At 45.1% G+C, this 19,152-nt stretch overlaps 1 protein-coding gene across 1 annotated transcript in view; it reads left to right on the top strand.

The window, feature by feature from the left end:
* PDE10A (phosphodiesterase 10A) overlaps positions 1-19,152 on the top strand; it is a gene marked incomplete at both ends in the record, with an annotated part of 588,101 nt that overhangs the window by 223,821 nt on the left and 345,128 nt on the right. Inside the window, one exon of the mRNA XM_079716917.1 lies at positions 17,181-17,315. Coding sequence (XP_079573043.1) covers positions 17,181-17,315 — 135 coding nt within the window. The remainder of the gene's footprint in view (positions 1-17,180; positions 17,316-19,152) is intronic.

Raw genomic sequence — 19,152 nt, 5'->3', positions numbered from 1 at the left:
AAGGTAAAATCAGGATGGAAAAAATCTGTTACATTTTGGGTATTTTCCATCTGAAGAAGGTTGATATTCAGTTTTACTGAAACTAAATTTTCACTGGAAAACTTTAAATACATCCATTTTTTCCTGATCTCTCTTTAATTAGCTTCATTCCAAATGACAGATCTTCATCTTTTATGATAAATGTTTATAACTCTTACATAATATAAATTAGGCAATAAAGAAAGCAGAGTCTCAAAAACTAAGGAATCAGAGACCAATCATGCCCCACAGATGTTGATCTGTTTGGTCTAAGTGGTCTAAGTCTCCTTCGGGGATGTCATTGCCTTTGGATGTTGCACACAGTCTCTCCCAGGTCAAGGCCACCGTTCTCTGTTTTTATTCCAGGGTATTTTACAATTTTATGTATCTTACCTTCACTTTGGATGGCTTAAAAGGCATTTTTGCCTAAATATGTTATCATTGCAACATCGCTCTTTTTTTTACCGTTCCAGCTTTTCCAGTGTTCTCATAGTCATTATCATATTACCATCTTGGGGGCAGTTTTTTTGCGTGGTGAAAACTGGTATGTTGGAATTGTGAATGGATTCTTTGTCTTCAAACCATCACATTTCTCAAAATGTGTATTGTTTCTGGCAAACTCCAAGTGGAAGCAGGAAAGCTAATCTTTGTGCTGGGTCAGTGCCATGCACCCACACATCACCTCTGAAGGGAGGGGTGAACCCAGCTGTGAACTGGCTTACGTTTGTGCCCTCTTCTCCTGGCACGTGTGTAGATCTGCGAGTTTCTTCTTGTGCCCCAGAAGCTGCTCCAAAGGTGCTTAGAAGAATAGCTGGATAAAGCGAAAGTGATAGTGTGGACTCGGATGGGAAGCGAGCACGCAGAAGTGCCGGCTGCTCTGAGGGCTTCCGGAGGCTCCGCTAGGGGACAACCTGTATTTCTGGGTGCTGGACATCCGAAGAAACCCTGCCCAAGCAGTGTTCCTGGGAACCGCCCTATCTCATCGCTGTCTTATCCCCTGAAAAATGTATGTGTTAGGGGTAGGCGGGGATTCCTTGAACTGTTGGATTTTTGCCTAGTTTTCTGCTGAAGACTAAGGCCTAGTTGTCTGAGAAGAAAAAAATGTAAATCCCTTTTGGTTTTTTCTCCCCCCTCATCTCATTTTTGCAAACGTACAAAGCAGCTTTGAATTTTGGTCTTTTCAGCAGCATAAGATGAAAAGCAGCTGGACAAAATAAAATGTCTTCATTTTTCTTTGGAAACATGGATTATTCAGGTTATGTTTCATTAAATAAACAAACAGACTAAGATTTTTCCTTGCAGTGATCAAATGAGTGGACAAGAAAGCAAATGATTTATTCATTTCTTTTATAATTTTCGATCTCCTGGCCCTCTTCCTCCTATCTGTTCCCTTCAAATTTCCATAAACATTTTGAATTCTTGAGTGTACCACTGTGGCTTCAGCCTTAGGAAAATAACCAGTGAGCTGGCCCACTCAGGAGACACTCCCAGGGCTATCTGTCAGTTTGGGGCCGGCTTTCTTGCAGCAATTCCTTCCTGGACCCTGAACTCGGCTCAGGGAGAGGAAGGAAGAGGAATAGGCATCGAGAATTGTCTTTTTTTAAAACATCCCTGGGCCCCTGGAAAGGCCCCTTGTCTTCAGCAGGCATGAGTTGCACACGATTCACTGGGGGTGGCCTGGGTTCTCTGACAGGCTCTGCATGCTGACCTCTGACGTGAGCTCCTGAGGAGGAAGCATGACACAAAGGTAAGTGAAATTTGGCTGCGCCGTTAGTATGTGGTTCGGAGGAGGAAACTAGTGTCAGTTCTCAAGAACTCTGCTCTGTGTTAGTCACTGGTCTCCTGCGGTCAGTGCTTGTGTCTGAGGTCAGCCCTCAGCTCATGCATGGTGGGGTCCAGCGTGTCGTCATCACAGCTGGGGAAGCACTTCCTGTCCAGCTCAGGGCCCACAGCGCAGACTCTGGCCTGGAGGCAGGGTGGATGGAAGGACAGAAACGCCTCAGCACGACCTCCCCTCCTGTGCCCTCAGAAGAGCCCTTTCCCTCGGGCTATCTATCGACACAGTGGTGTATCACGTTTTATTCTCGCTAGACTTGCCCATCTGTCCTTGGGGTGCTTTCTGTTTTGTTGGTTTGGAACACATTTGGGCTTCTCTGTAATCTCCAGTTTGGTCACGAATGAAGTGCAGCACTTTTCCCAAAGGGGAATTTCAGCTGTTTTCCTTGAATAGGCAACTGTGCTTATAAAATACTGTGCTGTGTTCAGCTCAGCAGGGGACGTCCTGTGTTAGCCTATGCCCTGATGTCAGGAGGGCCGGGTTTGCCCAGGGAAGCTGATTCTCAGGCCGTGTGGGATCTAACTTCTGGATACCCCCAGCCCCGCTCTTACAAGCAAATCAGCAAAGATTACTGGCCCAGCGTCCTTCTAACTTGCAACCACTGGGCTTTTGCAACCCTCCGCCCGCCACCTCTCTCCCCATGCTTAGCTCCGTGGTCATAGCTTCACGTTTTTGCTGACAATGCTTAGCTTATATTATCTGGGAACTCATTTATCTTGCTTATCACCAATGTAAAATTTTGAATATTTTCATCTAACTGTTGAGGATAATTCTTTTCCCCAGGAAAAAAGTTTTTTGTTTCCTCATTTTTTTCCCCCAACATTATAGTGTTTTCCAGTTCTATAAAATATTTATCAAGTTATATATGTGATTGCTTCAGGGAATAGAGGACTGCTGGACTTCCGTTATCTTCCTCCCTCTTTCCCTCCAAGGGCTGGAACGTTGCAGGGCGTGAACATTCTTGTGGGATGAGTTGCCTTTGTTCATTGAAACCCTGGAAATTTATCCTGTAAACGATGTGACTCCTTGGTTCTTCCTTCCCCTGCCTTGCATGTGTACTGAAACACAATATATTATATACTTGGGGCTTCCCTGGTGGCGCAGAGGTTAAGAATCCACCTGCCAGTGCAGGGGACACGGGTTCGAGCCCTGGCCCGGGAAGATCCCACACGCCGCGGAGCAACTAAGCCCATGCGCCACAACTACTGAGCCTGCGCTCTAGAGGCTGCGAGCCACAACTACTGAGCCCACGTGCCACAACTCCTGAAGCCGGCATGCCTAGAACCCATGCTCCACAACAAGAGAAGCCACCGCAATGAGAAGCGTGCACACCGCAGTGAAGAACAGCTCCCGCTCGCCCCAACTAGAGAAAGGCCGCGTGCAGCAACAAAAACACAACACAGCCAAAAAATTTCCTTCTACCTAATTATTGGTAATACAAGTAAACCTTATTTGATATAGCCGTTTCCCAGTAAATGTGGAAATTTGGACAAACTTCTGTTAATTTCCCTTGTAAGTATAGCTTAGAGGAATTATAAGGACCTGGTAGGCATGATAAAAGAAACTTTGAAATTACACTTGGCATATTCAAAGGCTAAATGACTAGATGGATCTCATGAAGATATCAAAAAGAAACACTACTATATCAGGTTTGTAAAGACAAGATTACAAGCCTGATTTTTAGCTAGTCTTTTTCTAACAGTCTAGTTGTTTACCTACTTGTCTATCAGAATGAGGGTAATAGGAATAATAATTTAATTTTGCATCTGTATAGCTCTTCTAATATTCTCGCCATACTTTCACATCTGTGACACTCTTGGTCTCAAAATGGCCCTGAGGAGAGCAGGAAAGATTTCATTAGCTTATTTTATAGATGAAAAATCTGAGCCCCTGGGATATTAGACTTAGAGACTTCTAGTGTCTTTTTCAGTTCCAACATCATAATGCTATGAGTTTAAATAAAACTCCAATTTTGCATAATGAGTATATGGGGAAGTCTGCCAGCGTCTTTCTAGTGTGACCCTGTGTATGCACACAAATAAAGGTCATTTTATATGTAGTGGTTTGCTGACTAATCTTCAAACTTTTATTTTTGATGAACTAACTACATGATACAAACTTTAAGCCTGTAGCATACACGGAGAAACCTGAATAGTCCTGATTCTGGAATAGCTTACATAGCTCACGGCATGCATTTCTCAGTGAAATAAAGTTCCTTTTTTTTTCAGCATCTCTCAGAGGAATTTTATTATCTGAATAAAATTCACAGACTGACCTCCAAGGGAAAATAAAAAAATAATCAGACCCTTATTTTATTCCTTGTTTGTTCATACACCTTCAAAACTGGCTTAAAAATGTTTAAGTAATCAATTTGAGGCAGCTAATCAGAAACAGCATTTGTGTTGTAAACAAAGCTCAAAATAAGACAGTTAAAATTCAGGTCCCACCTTCCTTCTCTGGAAGAGGCTTGAAGTCACATACTCATTTCCCTGCTGTTTCTGAAATATAGAAGTTAACATATGGAATTGTTAACAACTATAGCCAAATGTGCTGTATTTTGATCACTGGGAGATTCAGAATCTGCACAGCCCACCGGGGGCTTTGGAGGGTGGTGGACACAACTTGGATTTCCAGCTGCACTGTTTCCACTTGTGCCCTTGTGAGCAAAACCCTCCGCTGAGTGTGAGCAAGTGGAATTTCATGTGGAAGAGGACAGTGAATGCTCACTCTTTTTGCAGGATATGTCATGTTATAAATGAAAGGACTCAGAGATCTTTACATACTAGATAGTAAGCACTCACCCCCATCTCCTGAGAAAGCAAAGGAGAGAGAAAGTAAGGGGAGAGGTGGACAAAGGAGAAATTGGGGTTTGTCTAGAGTGAATCTCAGGAATTGTGATTGCCATCCAGGTCACAGTTCCACAGCCTCGCTTGCTGGGGACATTCACCTCCGCTGAACCGCCACAGCCCATGTGATGGTGGCTCTGGCCACATCTGCTTTGAAGTCACAGCTGTGTATTTATCCCCTGCCCTGGCTGGATTGTACGTAACCGCAGATAGGAGGCGGAGGGCTAAGCATTCACGTTATTGTCTAAAGCAGAGGGTGATGGGGCTGTGTTCATGTTTTGTTTATATTGGACTGAGAGGAATTATTGTGTTGACTTCAAGCAAAAATGCTGTCCAAATTAAGCTTCTGGGTGGAAAATATAGATTTATTTATTTTGGAGCAAATTTCATGAAAGGATTCATAAAATCAGTGGGCCATATTGTTTTACCTGTGGAGGTGTGATGTGATGTGAACTGATTTATCAGCGTGCTCAGCAGAAGTGAAGACCCTGAACTTTGTATATACCAGACTTTGCAAGTGTCTTACCTTACCTGGTACTGTTCTGGCATGAATATGAGTAAAAATGAACCCTCTAACACTTGTGTCATAGTTATAAACCAGTGAGGCAGGATTAGGTCGAAGGGAGCCACCTTCTATTTTTCACAGATAATGGTCAATGGGTAAATGTAGCAAGAAACCCATCATATTTGCTTTATATCACAGCACTGGGCATGCCTTGGAAATAGATTTCCATAAAGTTCATCCAATCTCAAGATGAGGTTAATCTGGTAGAATTACCTGACATAATCACGTATATAATTCCTTATCACTCAAAAAATTGAAGGGAAGTATATTTGATGAAATATGTAAATTTGTGGTTTAACACCCATATAAGAAATCACCTTGGAATCCCTAGGTTTAGAAGGAGTGTAATGCCACGAGAACTGTAATTTAAGCACCAGTGATTTGTAGCTTGATGTGACAAGATTGTACTCAATAGTCCTCAGAGGAAATTTTTAACGGCTTTAGTAATTTTATTAGAGTCTCAGCTTCTCTTAATTTATATATTAGTATCTTTTTGTATAGACTCTACTCGCTTTATGTTATTTAAAACAATCAATGAATTAATTAAAAGGAGTGCATGTGATGTTATCTAGAAGCCTGAAGCTAGTCTGGTTTGCCCTTAAAATAACCTTAAGGTTATTTTATGTATGAGATGGGTGATATTTGTGGACCAGTGAATCTACAACTGGGGCTCGCATGCTTGCTGGGTGTGAAGTGTGTGAATGAATGTGGTAGAGGAGGTCAGTGAATGTCCTTCTTGTTCTGTTTATTTTTCCTGCAAAGAAGCTGTTTACCGGAAAGAGCATCTGGATTCTATGGCTTGTTAATTCACTGCGGACCACTGATGGTGTCTGGAACCACTTATGATGTCAGTGTGTAAGTGGCATTTAGAGTATGGGCAGGAATGAAGGGTGACAAAAAAGCCTCTCCAGAGCAGTTGAGAAGTTCAGATCTACCGTTCTTAGAAAATTCTCTTGGGTTTAATTCACACCCCAAAGTATCATTTACCTGGAAGCACATAAAAAGCAATACAGTGTTTTCAAGTTAAGAAGTAATGAATTGGATTGGGGATGAAATCATTTCTCACCAACCACTTAAATATTTTTGAAGTGTACTTTCTAGCTCAAGGTTCAGAGGAAGTAATAAAATGCATTAAATCATAAACCCTTCACACTAGAAATTGGTCTCAGCCAGGGCAAAAAAGCCGTTATAACTTTGCCCTCCTGTTCCGCCCAACAGGGGCCCAGTTCTAATCCCAACAGTGCAAGGCAACCCATTTTATTTTTGAATATCTCAATTTGAATTAGAAAGTCCTTTATAATGAGTCAGTCTCTCTCTCCATTTAACTTTTTTTAAATCCTCTACATTAAAAAATGTCTAATATATTGCTGTTCTGTATGATGTTCTAATTTTTTTTTTTTTTTTTGTGGTACGTGGGCCTCTCACTGCTGTGGCCTCTCCTGTTGTGGAGCACAGGCTCTGGACGCGCAGGCTCAGCAGCCATGGCTCACGGGCCCAGCCACTCCACGGCGTGTGGGATCTTCCCGGACTGGGGCACGAACCCACGTCCCCTGCATCGGCAGGCGGACTCTCAACCACTGCGCCACCAGAGAAGCCCCTGTTCTAAGTTTTTAAGACTACAGACAGTCCCCGAATTATGATGGTCTGGCTTACCATTTTTCAACTTTACAGTCATGTGAAAGCAATACGCATTCAGTAGAAACAGTACTCCAAATTTTGAATTGTGATCTTTTCCAGGCTAGTGACACGTGGTATCATCCTCTCTCATGATGCTGGGCAGTGTCAGTGAGCTGCAGCTCCCAGTCAGCCCCGAGATCATGAGGGTAAACAGCCAGTACACTTAACAACCATTCTGCTTTTCACTTTCAGTACAGTATTCAGTAAATTACATGAGATATTCAACACTTATTATAAGACAGGCTTTGTGTTAGGTGATTTTGTCTGACTGTAAGCTAATGTAGGTGTTCTGAGTACATTTAAGGCAGGCCTGGCTAAGCTGTGATGTTCAGTGGGTTAGGTGTATTAAATATATTCTTGACTTAATGGTATTTTGTCAGATGATGGCGGGCTTATCAGGACGTGGCCCCTTCGTAAGTTAAGGAAGGTCTGTAGTTACAGACACCCACACTGCCCATGTGATTGCTCTTTGCCAATTTCAAGACTCTGCATAAACACAACCAGTGACCTCCTTAGACCTTGGAACTGAGAACGATACTGCATAAGTGGCCTGGCCAGAGCAGAAGATTGGTTGTGACAGTTTTCCGTTTCTTGAGACTGGACTTGCATTTATTCATCCAAAATTGTATTACAACTCCCTACCTCTAACCAGTCACATCACATCATCTACGGATTTTCTGTGATGGAAGTGAGGACTAACTCTCCTGACACTCTCTCCCGCCATGCACCCTCATGAGCTCAGTGTGTTGAGATCACAGTTATTGGCTAAAGTGGTGGCATTTGCGTTCTTTGGTCCATGTAAATATTCCTCATGCCTGAGCCAAATAGGGTACCTGGATTCCATTTTTTCTCTTGCATAACTTATTCTCCCTTCAATTAGTATTAACCTTGTTTTATGGGTGCTTTGTTTTTTAGCTATATCTTAGTTTGGATTTTTCTTTTTTTCCAGATTGCTCTAACAGATTTGTCACAACTAACAATACAGTTTCCAAATTTATTCCAAACATGTTTAAAGCATGGTACTATCTCGGTGGTCTTTTCCCTTGGAGCACTCCCCCACCACCTTTAGCTCTGACCCACCAGAAGGGCTACATCTGTTGCACGCCTGCTGCCCCGGGAGCCCCTATCATCATCAACCTGGGACAGACCTTGGGACCTCCCACTGTCTCGTGTTTCTCTTTTCCTTGGTTTGCTTCCTCACTTTGTCAGAGCCCATCGTCTAGTGACTTTCTGACCAAGGGTACCTGGGAGATAAACATTTTGAGACTGTGTATGTCTAAAGATACCTTTTTTCCTCCCTCCATGATATTTTCAATGGATACAGAATTCAGGTTGAAAATCCTTTTTCATCTGAGTTCTGGACACTTCACTCCACTGTCTTCTAGTGTCCAGTAATGTTCTTGAGGAAGAGAACACCATTGTCCTTCCCTTTCCTTTGTTTGTGGCCCGTTTCCTTCTCTGGGAGCTCTTGGGCTCTGTTCTGGATCTCCACTGATAATAAATTTCACGATGACGTGTCTTGGTCTCTTTAAGTTTATTGTTCCAGGCATGTGATGTACCATACAGTACAGAGACTTGTATGCTTCAGCCCTCGGTTATTTTCCTGTATTATTTCTTTGATAATTTCTTCTGTCGTTGTTGTTTCTGTGTTGAATTAATCCTTATATTTTCTTATCTTTTCTCTTCTTTTGCTATTTTTGTATTTTTGCTCTACTTTCTGAGAGAGTTCTTCAGTTTTATCCCTGAAATTCTCCACTGATTTGTACCGTTTTTAATATTCTATTTTTAATTTCTAAAAACTCTCTTCTCTAGTCGTTCCTTGTATAGCATTCTTTTTACCATGAATGTAATATATTTTCTTCTCTCTCTGAGAATATTATAGTGTTAAGAACCTTTTTCCTCCCTGTGTGGTGTCTTTCCAAGGTTCTTTAAACTGTTTATTATTTTAGCCTCAGTCTTCTGTGTTGGAAGCTTTCCTTGACTCTTGTATTACCCTTTATCATCCTTTCCTACTACAGAGGGAGGCACTAAAAGCCAGCAGGAAGCTCCAGTGAAGTGGGGAGTAGAGACGGCGAGTTGGGTCTGGTGAGCTTGCTGCAGAGTGACTGCCGAGGGAGACCCTCACAAACGTCAGCACGTGTAGGTCTTTTCCTTGGTACCGTTCGGTTTCTTCAGGGAAAAGTGTTCCCGTGTCTTGTCAGGGCAGGGGTGGGGCAGCAGCATACCCCTGGAAGCGTACACTCCAGCAGCAGGATGGGGGGAGGCAGTTGGGGCAGTGGTGGGTACCTTACAGTCTGAAATGCTGAAATGCTGATTCTCACTGTGCTCCTGTCAGTCTAGGGCTTCAGCTCTGCCCTCCTGTATGTACAGTGTTCTGAGTCCTCTATCCAGTCAGTGTGTCTGAGTTTAGAGTCTCTCTGGTTTAGTTTGTCCCAAGAATAAATCCTCTCTTTCTTCTAGGGATGGGGGAAAGTACCTGAGGGTCTAGACTCTCAATATAAGGCCTTCAGTCCAACCCCCCTTGTTTAAATCAATGTCTCAATTCTTAGAAATATGTCCTTATCACAGCTTCCATCTGAAAATTATGGAAAATTCACGACAGGACCTAAAAATCTTGCTGTGTCCCCACTGGCTTGGCATTGAGAGTGGGAAAGATGCTGGCCACGCACGGAGCATGATTATAGAATGCGTGAGAGTCGGGGTGAGAACCTTAAGGAAGAGCTTCACTGAGCGTGTGGGAGGCAGAGCTGGGCCTGAACAGTGGCAGGTAAAGCATCTGGAGGACCCGGGATAAGTACGCTGCATCCCCGAGACAGAGAGCGAGAACACTGACTACTGTAAGTGTAACACAGACAGGGTTACTTTCATACACTTGTGTTAAGGAATTTCCTCCAAGGATTTACTTTCAGTGCTTGGTTTGGCAGGACATGTACTAAAATTGGAACTATACAGAGAAGATGAGCATGGCCCGTGTGCAAGGATGACAAGTAAATTTGTGCCATATTTTACATTTTCAAAGAAATTAACTCAAAGTTGACCAAATACCTAAACATATGAGCTAAAACTATAAAACTCTTAGGAAAAAATAAGGGAGAAAAGCTTTATGACATTGGATTTACAGGGATTTCCTGGGCATGACACCAAAAGCATGGACAACAATGACAAAAAGGGATAAGTTGGACTTCATCAAAATTTAAAACTTTTAATTTTGGGCACAATAAAAAGAGTGAAAAGGCAGCCCACAGAATGGGACAAAATATTTGCAAATCATATATCTGATAATGGACTGATATCCAAATTGTGAAAAGCACTCCTACAACTCAACAGCAACAACAAAAAACAACCTGATTAAAAAATGGGCAAAAGACTTGAATAGACATTCCTCCAGAGAAGATATACAGATGTCTGGTAAGCATATGAAAAGATGGTTAACATCACTAAGCATTAGAGAAATACAAATCAAGACCACAATGAGATACCACTTCACATCCCTTAGGATGGCTATTATTAAAAAAAAAGGGGTGGGGGAAAGAAAATAACAAGTGCTGGTGAGGATATGGAAATATTGGACGCTTGTGCTTTGTTGATGGGAATGTAAAAATGATACAGAAGCTGTGGAAAATAGTGTAGTGATTCCTCAAAAAATTAAATATATAATTATCATATGATCCAGCAATTTCACCTCTGGAAATATACCCAAAAGACATGAAAGCAGGAGCTCAAAAAGATAGTTGTACATCCATATTCACAGTAGCATTATTCACAATTGCCAAAAGGTGGAAGCAACCCAAGTGTCCATCCAGAGATGAATGGATAACAGAATTTGGTATATCCACATAGTGGAGTATTATTCAGCCTTAAGGAGGTAAGGAATTCTGACACATAACTACAACATGGATGAACCCTGGGCATTATGTTAAGTGAAATAAACAAGTTACGAAAAGACAAATACTGTATGATTCCACTTATATAAAGTTCCTAAAGTAGTCGGATTCATAGAGATGGAAAGTGGAATGGGGGTTTCCAGGGCTCAGGTGGAAAGAATGGGGAAGTAGTTTTTAATGGGCACAGAGTTTTAGTTTGGGAAGTGAAAAGACTTGGAGATGGATCGTGGTAATGTCTGCACAAGAGTGCGTCTGTACTTAATGCCACAGAACCAAACACTTTAAAAAGGTTGAAATGGTAAAGTTTTATGGCAAAATGGTATGCATATGTACCACGATATAAAAAAAATTTAAATCAGGAATAGCCATTAAAAAGAAAAGATTTGTGTTCACAGATACTTCATCTCACTCAAACGTTCAAAACCATCTTTTTTTGTTGTTTTTCTTTTGGCTGCGTTGGGTCTTCATTTTTGCGCACGGGCTTTCTCTAGTTGCTGCGAGTGGGGGCTGCTCTTCGTTGCGGTGCACAGGCTTCTCTTTAAATTTTATTTTATTATTTTTTAAACACCTTTATTGGTGTATAATTGCTGTACAATGGCGTGTTAGTTTCAGACGTAGAGAATGGACTTGAGGACACAGGTAGGGGGAAGGGTAAGCTGGGACAAAGTGAGAGAGTGGCATGGACTTATGTATACTACCAAATGTAAAATAAATGGCTAGTGGGAATCAGGTGCGCAGGCTTCTCATTGCGGTGGCCTGTCTTGTTGCGGAGCGTGGGCTCTAGGCGTGCGGGCTTCAGTAGTTGCAGCACGCGGGCTCAGAAGTTGTAGTGCACGGGCTTAGTTGCTCCGCGGCCTGTGGGATCTTCCCGGACCAGGGATTGAACCCGTGTCCCCTGCATCGGCAGGCGGATTCTTAACCACTGCACCACCAGGGACGCCCCCAAAACCATCGTAGTGCTTCCTCTCTCTTACTTTTCTTCATGACAGAATTCTCTTTGTCTTCACCCATTGTCTTCTTTTTCCTAAATGCAAGGAAAAGAACTGTCTTCCCTCCTTCGCTGAGGCATAACATCTTACTCCTTCATCCAGTTCCCTCACACAGTGGCCAGGCTCTGAAGCCTGGTTGCTTGTCCATAAACGTGAGGCCCTGTCACCGTCAGCTTCTTATTCCCTTACTGAAGCCGAGCTCCGAGCTCCATGAGCCTAAGAGAATCTCCTCCTGCAGCGCGCTCTCTGTGCCGGCCACCACCCTGTGCCCTCGGCTCCATGTCTCCAAGTGCTCACTCTTCTCAGAACGGTTCTCCACCACACCTCCACTCCCTGTCCGGAGCACCACTGAAACGGTTCCTCAGGCCCAATCCTCTGAAAGCTGCTTACGGCAAATGATAGCATTGCTTCCACGACCCTCCTAAAAGGTCAGGTGCTCACTCGAGATCAGATCCTGCGCGTGAGAACTGCCCCTCGGCGGTCCCCGTGGCTCGCGCCCTATCCTGAAGCACCCTCTCTCTCTGCCTTGCGCTGCAGTGTGCATGAGCTCATTCAGAAAATGCAAGAAAATGAAGGAGCTGCTATAAAAAAAAAAAACCCATACTGTGAATTTTACAAACCGAATCAATTGTAAATAATTTGTGAATTTTACAGTTGTGGAAACTTACAACCCAGGCGTCGGTGCCCAACTGTCAGAAGGACTCCCTGACTCTTGGTAAGTGCAGGGCGCAGGGCTGGCACCGGGGCGCCTGGGGCTGCATCAGGCTGGACGAGAAGCACACAGTGTTCTCTTCCTGTTAGAACTCTGCTGTTCCCGCTGTTTGTCCTCAGTGGGTGAAGGTACTCTGTGGCCTGGGGCCTAAGCGGGAGGCCTTCTGTGGTCAAGGAGCCTGCATTTCATGTTACATTGACTCCCAGGAATGGTTTATAGAAGAAAGGGAATCCCGACTGCTCTGGTGGAACAGAATAAGGCTGGGGAGAAAGCGGTTTGCTGTAGTAACCTGCGTGGATCCGTAGTGGGGGACACAGATGCTGGGAAATGAGGTTTGAGCCTCGCACTTTTCAGAACGCACTTAGAGCTATTTGATCGCCTCTGTTTTCTGTCAGGCAGCTTCATCTCGTCTTCCTTCCTGGGCCCTGATCCATCTGATAGGTCCTCCATACCGCCAACCCCTCACACTCTGAAAGAGGCTTAGTGTGTGTACGAGAGTGTGCATACGTGTGCACGTGTGTGCATGTGCGTGTGTGTGTGTGTGTGTGTCCCCTCTTTTCACCTCTCCCCCTCCTTCTTTCCTTCATTCCCTTGGAATCTGTTGCTCACTGACAGGTCCCTTCCTTCAGGAAAACGTGGTCTTCTCGGTGGCCCCAAAACACAGCATTCCTGGAATCTGCTGAATGGCTCATTTGGGGAGAAAATGTCTAAATTCGAGATTGGCTCAAATTTAGATGATGTTTGTCAGTGCATGTGCAGCTTCTGCTGGCTGAATTTTGAGTCTGTGTGCAGCATATTGTCTAGAATTAATGTTTTTCACCTTATTATTAAAAATCTTTAAATCCTGGTTTTCATCTGTATAAAGATGTGGCTGCTTATCTCAGAAACGTTTGTAATCTGTATGTCCCCAAGCCTCACCAGTTTTGAGTGTGAATAAGGGCACAGTACCTGTTATGGCTCGTGAGTGCACACGGGTGTCACCAGCTCCCAGCCCAGCGCTTGCTGAGGTGCCATTTTACTCCGTCTCGTTCTCTTCCTGAAGCCCGCTGTCCTCAGGGCTGCCAGCCTCTGCTGCACGTGTGCGCCTGGGCTCCTGCCAAGGGCCGGTCATCCTGCTAGTCCGGCCCCAGAGCTCCCAGTTCACACAGATCTCTGCTCAGCTGAGCTGTGCAGGGAAGAGCAATCGCCCCTGGTGTTCTGCTGGCCTACTTGCTGGGCTGGGGAGTCCCTGGAGCCCCAGAGCGGCTCCCTGGGTGTTCACACACACACTTTCTTCTTTGCGCATCACTTTGTACGCAGAACAGTGACTCCCTATAGCCTTAGATCCTGGGCTCAATCCAGCTAGTCACAGCAGATCCTATTTCATTAATGTGTGAATTAATGGAGTTCTCTCAAGGGCCCCGGAGGTCCCCTTTGTGATTCAATTCCTGTTTTCCCTGGTGTGACAACCAGCCTGTTTGTGCCTGTAACGCAGCGCTGCACCTGATCTCGGTTCCACGCAGCGAGAGCCCAGGTCAGTGCAGGGAGGTGTCGCCTGCCCCACCTGCCCCAGCTTTTCAGGGGAAGCGACCCTCCTACCGACCTTTAACGTCTGTCCTCCTTCTGCAGTCTTCATGGTTGAGTTTCAATCCCTATCTGTTCCTCTTATTTTAGAAAGAAACTTTGGCCCTGGTCTTTTAGACACAGTTATCATTAGAATGTCTTAAAATTTTAAAGGAATATGTGATCTGCCACACGGGGCTGGAGGCTAGCGGGGTCAGGAAGAGCAAACCCGTGGATGCCTCCACCTCCAGCCCCACCCGGCCTGGTTGTTCCTGGCACTCCTGCCTCAAGGGCTCTTGGCAGGTTGGGGGTGGCCCGAAATAGGCAATATCCATGGCCCTCCATCAAGCCCATAGCTCGACTTTGATATGAGGCATGTCATGTGACTGGTCCAATACTGCACGGGAAATATCGAAACTGAGACTAGACCACTAGTCATCCACCTCCAGCATTCTCTCCGTTTTGTGCTTTTGTTTCCACACAACTCTAATTACTCAACATGTCACGCTGATGGTTTCACGGGTGCATACGTGTATCACAGTTTATCCGAGTGCTTTGTTTAAATATGGGCAGTTTAGGTGTCAATTATACCTTCATTAAGCTGTCTTAAAATAATTCATATGTTACGGGACATTTTAATCCGAAATATTTATTACGTATCAAAAGTCATCCTCTCACCAATAAAGCATCCTAGAATCTGTACATAGGACTTAGAAATTATTTGTCATCAGTTGTTGTATGATTTTTCACTTCAGACTTGCGACCTCAGCTTTCTTGTTAGTTATCCACACATCAAAGGTAAGAGTAGCTACACAGAGACCCAGGAACACTAGTTGGTAGTTGCGTGCACACAGGTGTGCCTGGCGGTCCTGGCTCTACCCCGCTGCCCCAGCCTGCTGTCGCTGGCGTGGAGAGGGCTGGATTGAACTTTTCACAGCACTGGTGCTTGGCGCAGTTCTGGTCCTGTTTGCTCTGACGACCTTTGTCTCCAGCCACCTCTGCTCCTTTCCTCAGCCCTTGCCTTCTTTCCCGACACACGGTGCCCAGCTCTTCTGCCCATGATGTTTGGTGGTCCTCACCCCAAGAATCGTCCTGAATGACAGCAAACCTCATGGCCCTGTGGAGAGAGACCAGGCTGAGCCCGACATCGCCCCGTGACACACTTCTGAATCGAACCCCCTGTGTCTGTAACACCCCAGCACACTGCCATTCTCCCAGTGAGCACAAGTACACCACACTCTCCATGTGTGGTCAGGAACTGGGAAGATTCTCCCAGCCGTTCCCCCTCAGCTGGCCAGATTGGCCCTGCTGGTGTGAACCAGCACCTGGGTGCTTTAGGCGCAGGAGGTGTGCTAGGAGGGTATGGCTTCCCAGAATCTGGACACAGAGGGCCCTCTTCATGTGCTCCCTTGTGGTTTTACTGCAGCACTGGGCCCTTGAGGGCGAGGCTCCAGAAGAGTGGTCTCCAGCCCTTGGTAACCACGATGGCGTTCATGGGCACAGCTGTGTCCTTTGGAAGTGTCCAAGGCCCTGGGCAATTCCCACTGGACCATGGGAACTCTGTCCCATCCCTTCCTCTCTAGAAAGCTCTTCAGATTGCACATGAGAGAGAGGATCTACTCATTCTAATTTATTTTCAAGTAAAAGTGAAACCTTTATTATTAAAAATCACATTTACTGGTACAAGTTACTTTCAATAGCAGAAGAGCTGAAGTTGCAAACTGACCCAAGCCCCTTCAGTATCTTCGAAACCAGGTTCTTATTGGAAGATGCCCGTGGGCCCCAGTAGTTAGAGCTGGGTGAAGGGTACAGGGTGCCTTTCCTATCTCCCCACTCCCCAGGTATCTTGTGGATGAAGTAAATCTCAGACCAAATCCTGCAACTGAGACAAACCTTTGTCAGGGAATGGGCACAGGGACACACAAAGGCAAACCATTTACCTGTGGTTGGAGACTTCCCGGGAGAGCCCCACTCCTGGTGGTGACTGCTCTGCCTGCTGTCATCGCGGGCATTCTGCTGGCCTCTCGTGAGACGTTCACCCAGGAGAGGTCAGCACTGTTCTAGCAGCAGCATTCAGCTAACCTTTGTGTCCCACCAGATGTTAGAGCCCTCCCCTTGCAGCTCCCAGAACTGGAAAGAATTGCTGGAGTCTTTTACCTCCTTCATATCACCGTGCAGAGCCCCAAATTTTCTAGCCAGTTCATCCTTCTTGAATTCCCCTCATCTCACCACTGAAATGCCATATCTATACCCATTATTCTGATGACAAACCCTCCAGTATGACCAGCGATAAAGACAGTTGAAGAATCTGTAGCGGCCACCTGCGGAGTATGAGATTTCGATGCTTCTTTCACATATTAAACACTTCTGAAGTGCGTCATTGATCAGGGTGCTCAGATGCTAACTACCTACCCCAAGGATGTAGATTAAAACTGCCTAACAACGCAACATCACGCTGTCTATACTAAAGGCTGTTAAAATGAATTACAGATAATATAACACCAACATCACTGTGTCACAAGAATGCATCTGAGACCCAGGCCTGATGAAGGAACAGCACAATTCCTGGGTTCTTAAAGAGGTTTGTAGCTAAGCTGAACATAGGTTGGCATTGTACTGAACAAGCATGGTAGTTCAGCCCTTCACCCTCCACGTTCCCTCTTGCCCTCATCTCATCTCTTGACGCACCAGGACACACATACACTCACATTCCCTACATTTCGGGTCCTGTCGGAGGTGCTAGACAGTGCAGGCTGACCTGATACCCCCTTAGGAAAACCTGCCAAATCGAGTCTAACTCTTAAAGCCACCTGCAAATAGCTAACTCTCAGAGTCCACTGTACATGACCAGAAGCAGGATGTTCTAGCCACTGTAAGTTTCTGAGCACGACAGCTCTGAATCCACAGTTTGGCGCCGTGTGTGAGTGTGTGTGTGTGTGTGTGTGCGCGCGCGCGCGCGCTCCCATACTGAGAGGCAGTTGCAGCCCTGGTCACACTGTGTCAGTGACCTTCCTGGGATTGGAGACTTCCTGGGAGAGCCCCACTCCTGATCGTGACAGTACATTTCACTAGCAGTTGACATTAACACCATACCCTGTTGTTCTCTCCAGCCAGCTGCCTCCGCTTCACACTTAAAAGTGGGAGCCAAGGACCCGCTTTGCTGACACTGAGAAGCAGGCCAGACACCCAGGAGCAGATGGGCAGTGACCCAGCAGAAGGCAGCCTGGACTCTTGCGATGCACCAGGTACAAGGAAAGCCCCGCTGTGACGTCCCCCCTCCCTTAAGACTGTCTCTACCTTCCCTGATAATCCCTCTTCATCTGAGCAGGGGCTTCGTGGACAGTGGCCAAAAAAACTGTCCATGATCGGGAAAGATACGGGGATTCTCGATGTTAGAATAGTTCCCAGGAACACAGAGGCAGTCTTGCGTGAGTTTTCTAAAACACCTGTATGGCTTTTTTCTCTTTCACTTATTTCTCCTATGTTTGAGGATTTATTTGACAATATACTTGCTCTTTACCTCTCTTTTTGGTGAGTCAGATCAGGCGTCTTCTTGGTTGAGTAGACAGTGAGATGTCTGATGCTGGTGCTGAGGGGACCAACAGCAGTCATGAGAAGGTGTCTGGCATGTGCGCTAGTCACGGTCTCTAGAGAGATGCCAGTAAATAGCTGAGAAATGAGCCCTGCAGCCTCCGGAATAAGGGAAGAGGAGATGCCACCAACAATGGCTGAGAGGAGGAGGAAGGCCAGGCATATGGTGGCCCAGAGGCCAAGAGGAGGAAGCATTTCAAGGAGAAAGCAAGCAATGGTGACAAAGGCCCCAGGAGGTTAATGGTGGACTTGGCAGTGTGGATTCCAGGTGGACCTTGGGTAGAGCTGTTCCGTGCAGGGACAGGAGGAAGGCCTGAGGTCCCAGGGCAGGACGGGGGGAGGGGGACGGGAGGCAGCAAGTGTGGGAAGCTCTTACAATGGGTTTTGTTTTATAGAACAAGGAAGTAGGATGATAAGCTGGCAGGGGAGGTAGGGATCAAAAGGGTTTGTTTATTTTGTGTATTTTTTTTTTAAACACGGGGCAGGGCAGATTGATTGAACAATATCAGTAGCAAATGTGACCATCCTACAGCCAGGTGGGGACTTTCTCCTCTCTGTAGAAGTCTCCAAGGCAAAATCAGTGCCTTTTCAGCCTTATCGGAGGAAAAAGTCTGCTTATCCCTCCAGTCAAGAGACTTTAAAGCAAAAACAATGCCAGAAAGCTGTAGATAGACAGATACACACACACACACACACACACACACACGTGCAAATTCAATTCCAATGTCAAATTCAGTTCCAGTGGGGAAACCAATAACAGCATCTTTACATTTTTGGGTAGCCACTTGCCCTATGTGGCTACTGTGATGTAAATTCATCAAAATTCAGTGAAATTAAAAACTCAGTTTCTCAGTCAAACCACCACATTTCAAGTGCTCAGTAGCCATATGTAGTGAGTGACTACTTAGGGAAGAGCATAGAAGTGGACTATTTCCACAGTCACATTCTGTTGGATAGGCTGCTGTGAATCCTAAGGGAAAGAATATTCTTAAAGAAAGATTGGCCTAGAAGAAGAGGAAGTATTTGCTGGAGAAGGGAGCAAAGCAAACTGAGAAGGGATTTGTCAATCCTGAATAAAATGTAAGAAAAGCATAATGAAAACAAGGCCATGCATTTGAAGAATTAGGAGACATGAAATCGTAGGTTGCTCATGAGAACTGAAGAGGTGAGCACCAAATCGACAGCTACTAATCAGAGTTTATCGTAAGAGAAAGAAATCGAACGCAAAAAAATCAGTAAAAATATAGTAAAGGCAGCTCCAACAATTATATTTCAGTTTTTTATTTGTAATTCAATGTTTTGCAACTCAGAACAGGATTCCCTTGAAACTGAGATCGTTTCATAATTCACAGAGGCGCTTTCTGCCCCCGCACCCCACGGTGTCCTTGAACGCTGGGCTTCTTAGCACATTCAGGTGTGACTTCTGAGGCTTAGAGAGGCTAGTTCCCTAAAAGATGGAAGGACATGTGGAAGGTGGTGGACCTTTGAGTC

This window comes from Hyperoodon ampullatus, assembly GCF_949752795.1.
Source record: "Hyperoodon ampullatus genome assembly, chromosome: 12".
In the NCBI taxonomy this organism is placed as follows: Eukaryota; Metazoa; Chordata; class Mammalia; order Artiodactyla; family Ziphiidae; genus Hyperoodon; species Hyperoodon ampullatus.
This window is presented reverse-complemented; position numbering and strand designations above follow the sequence as displayed.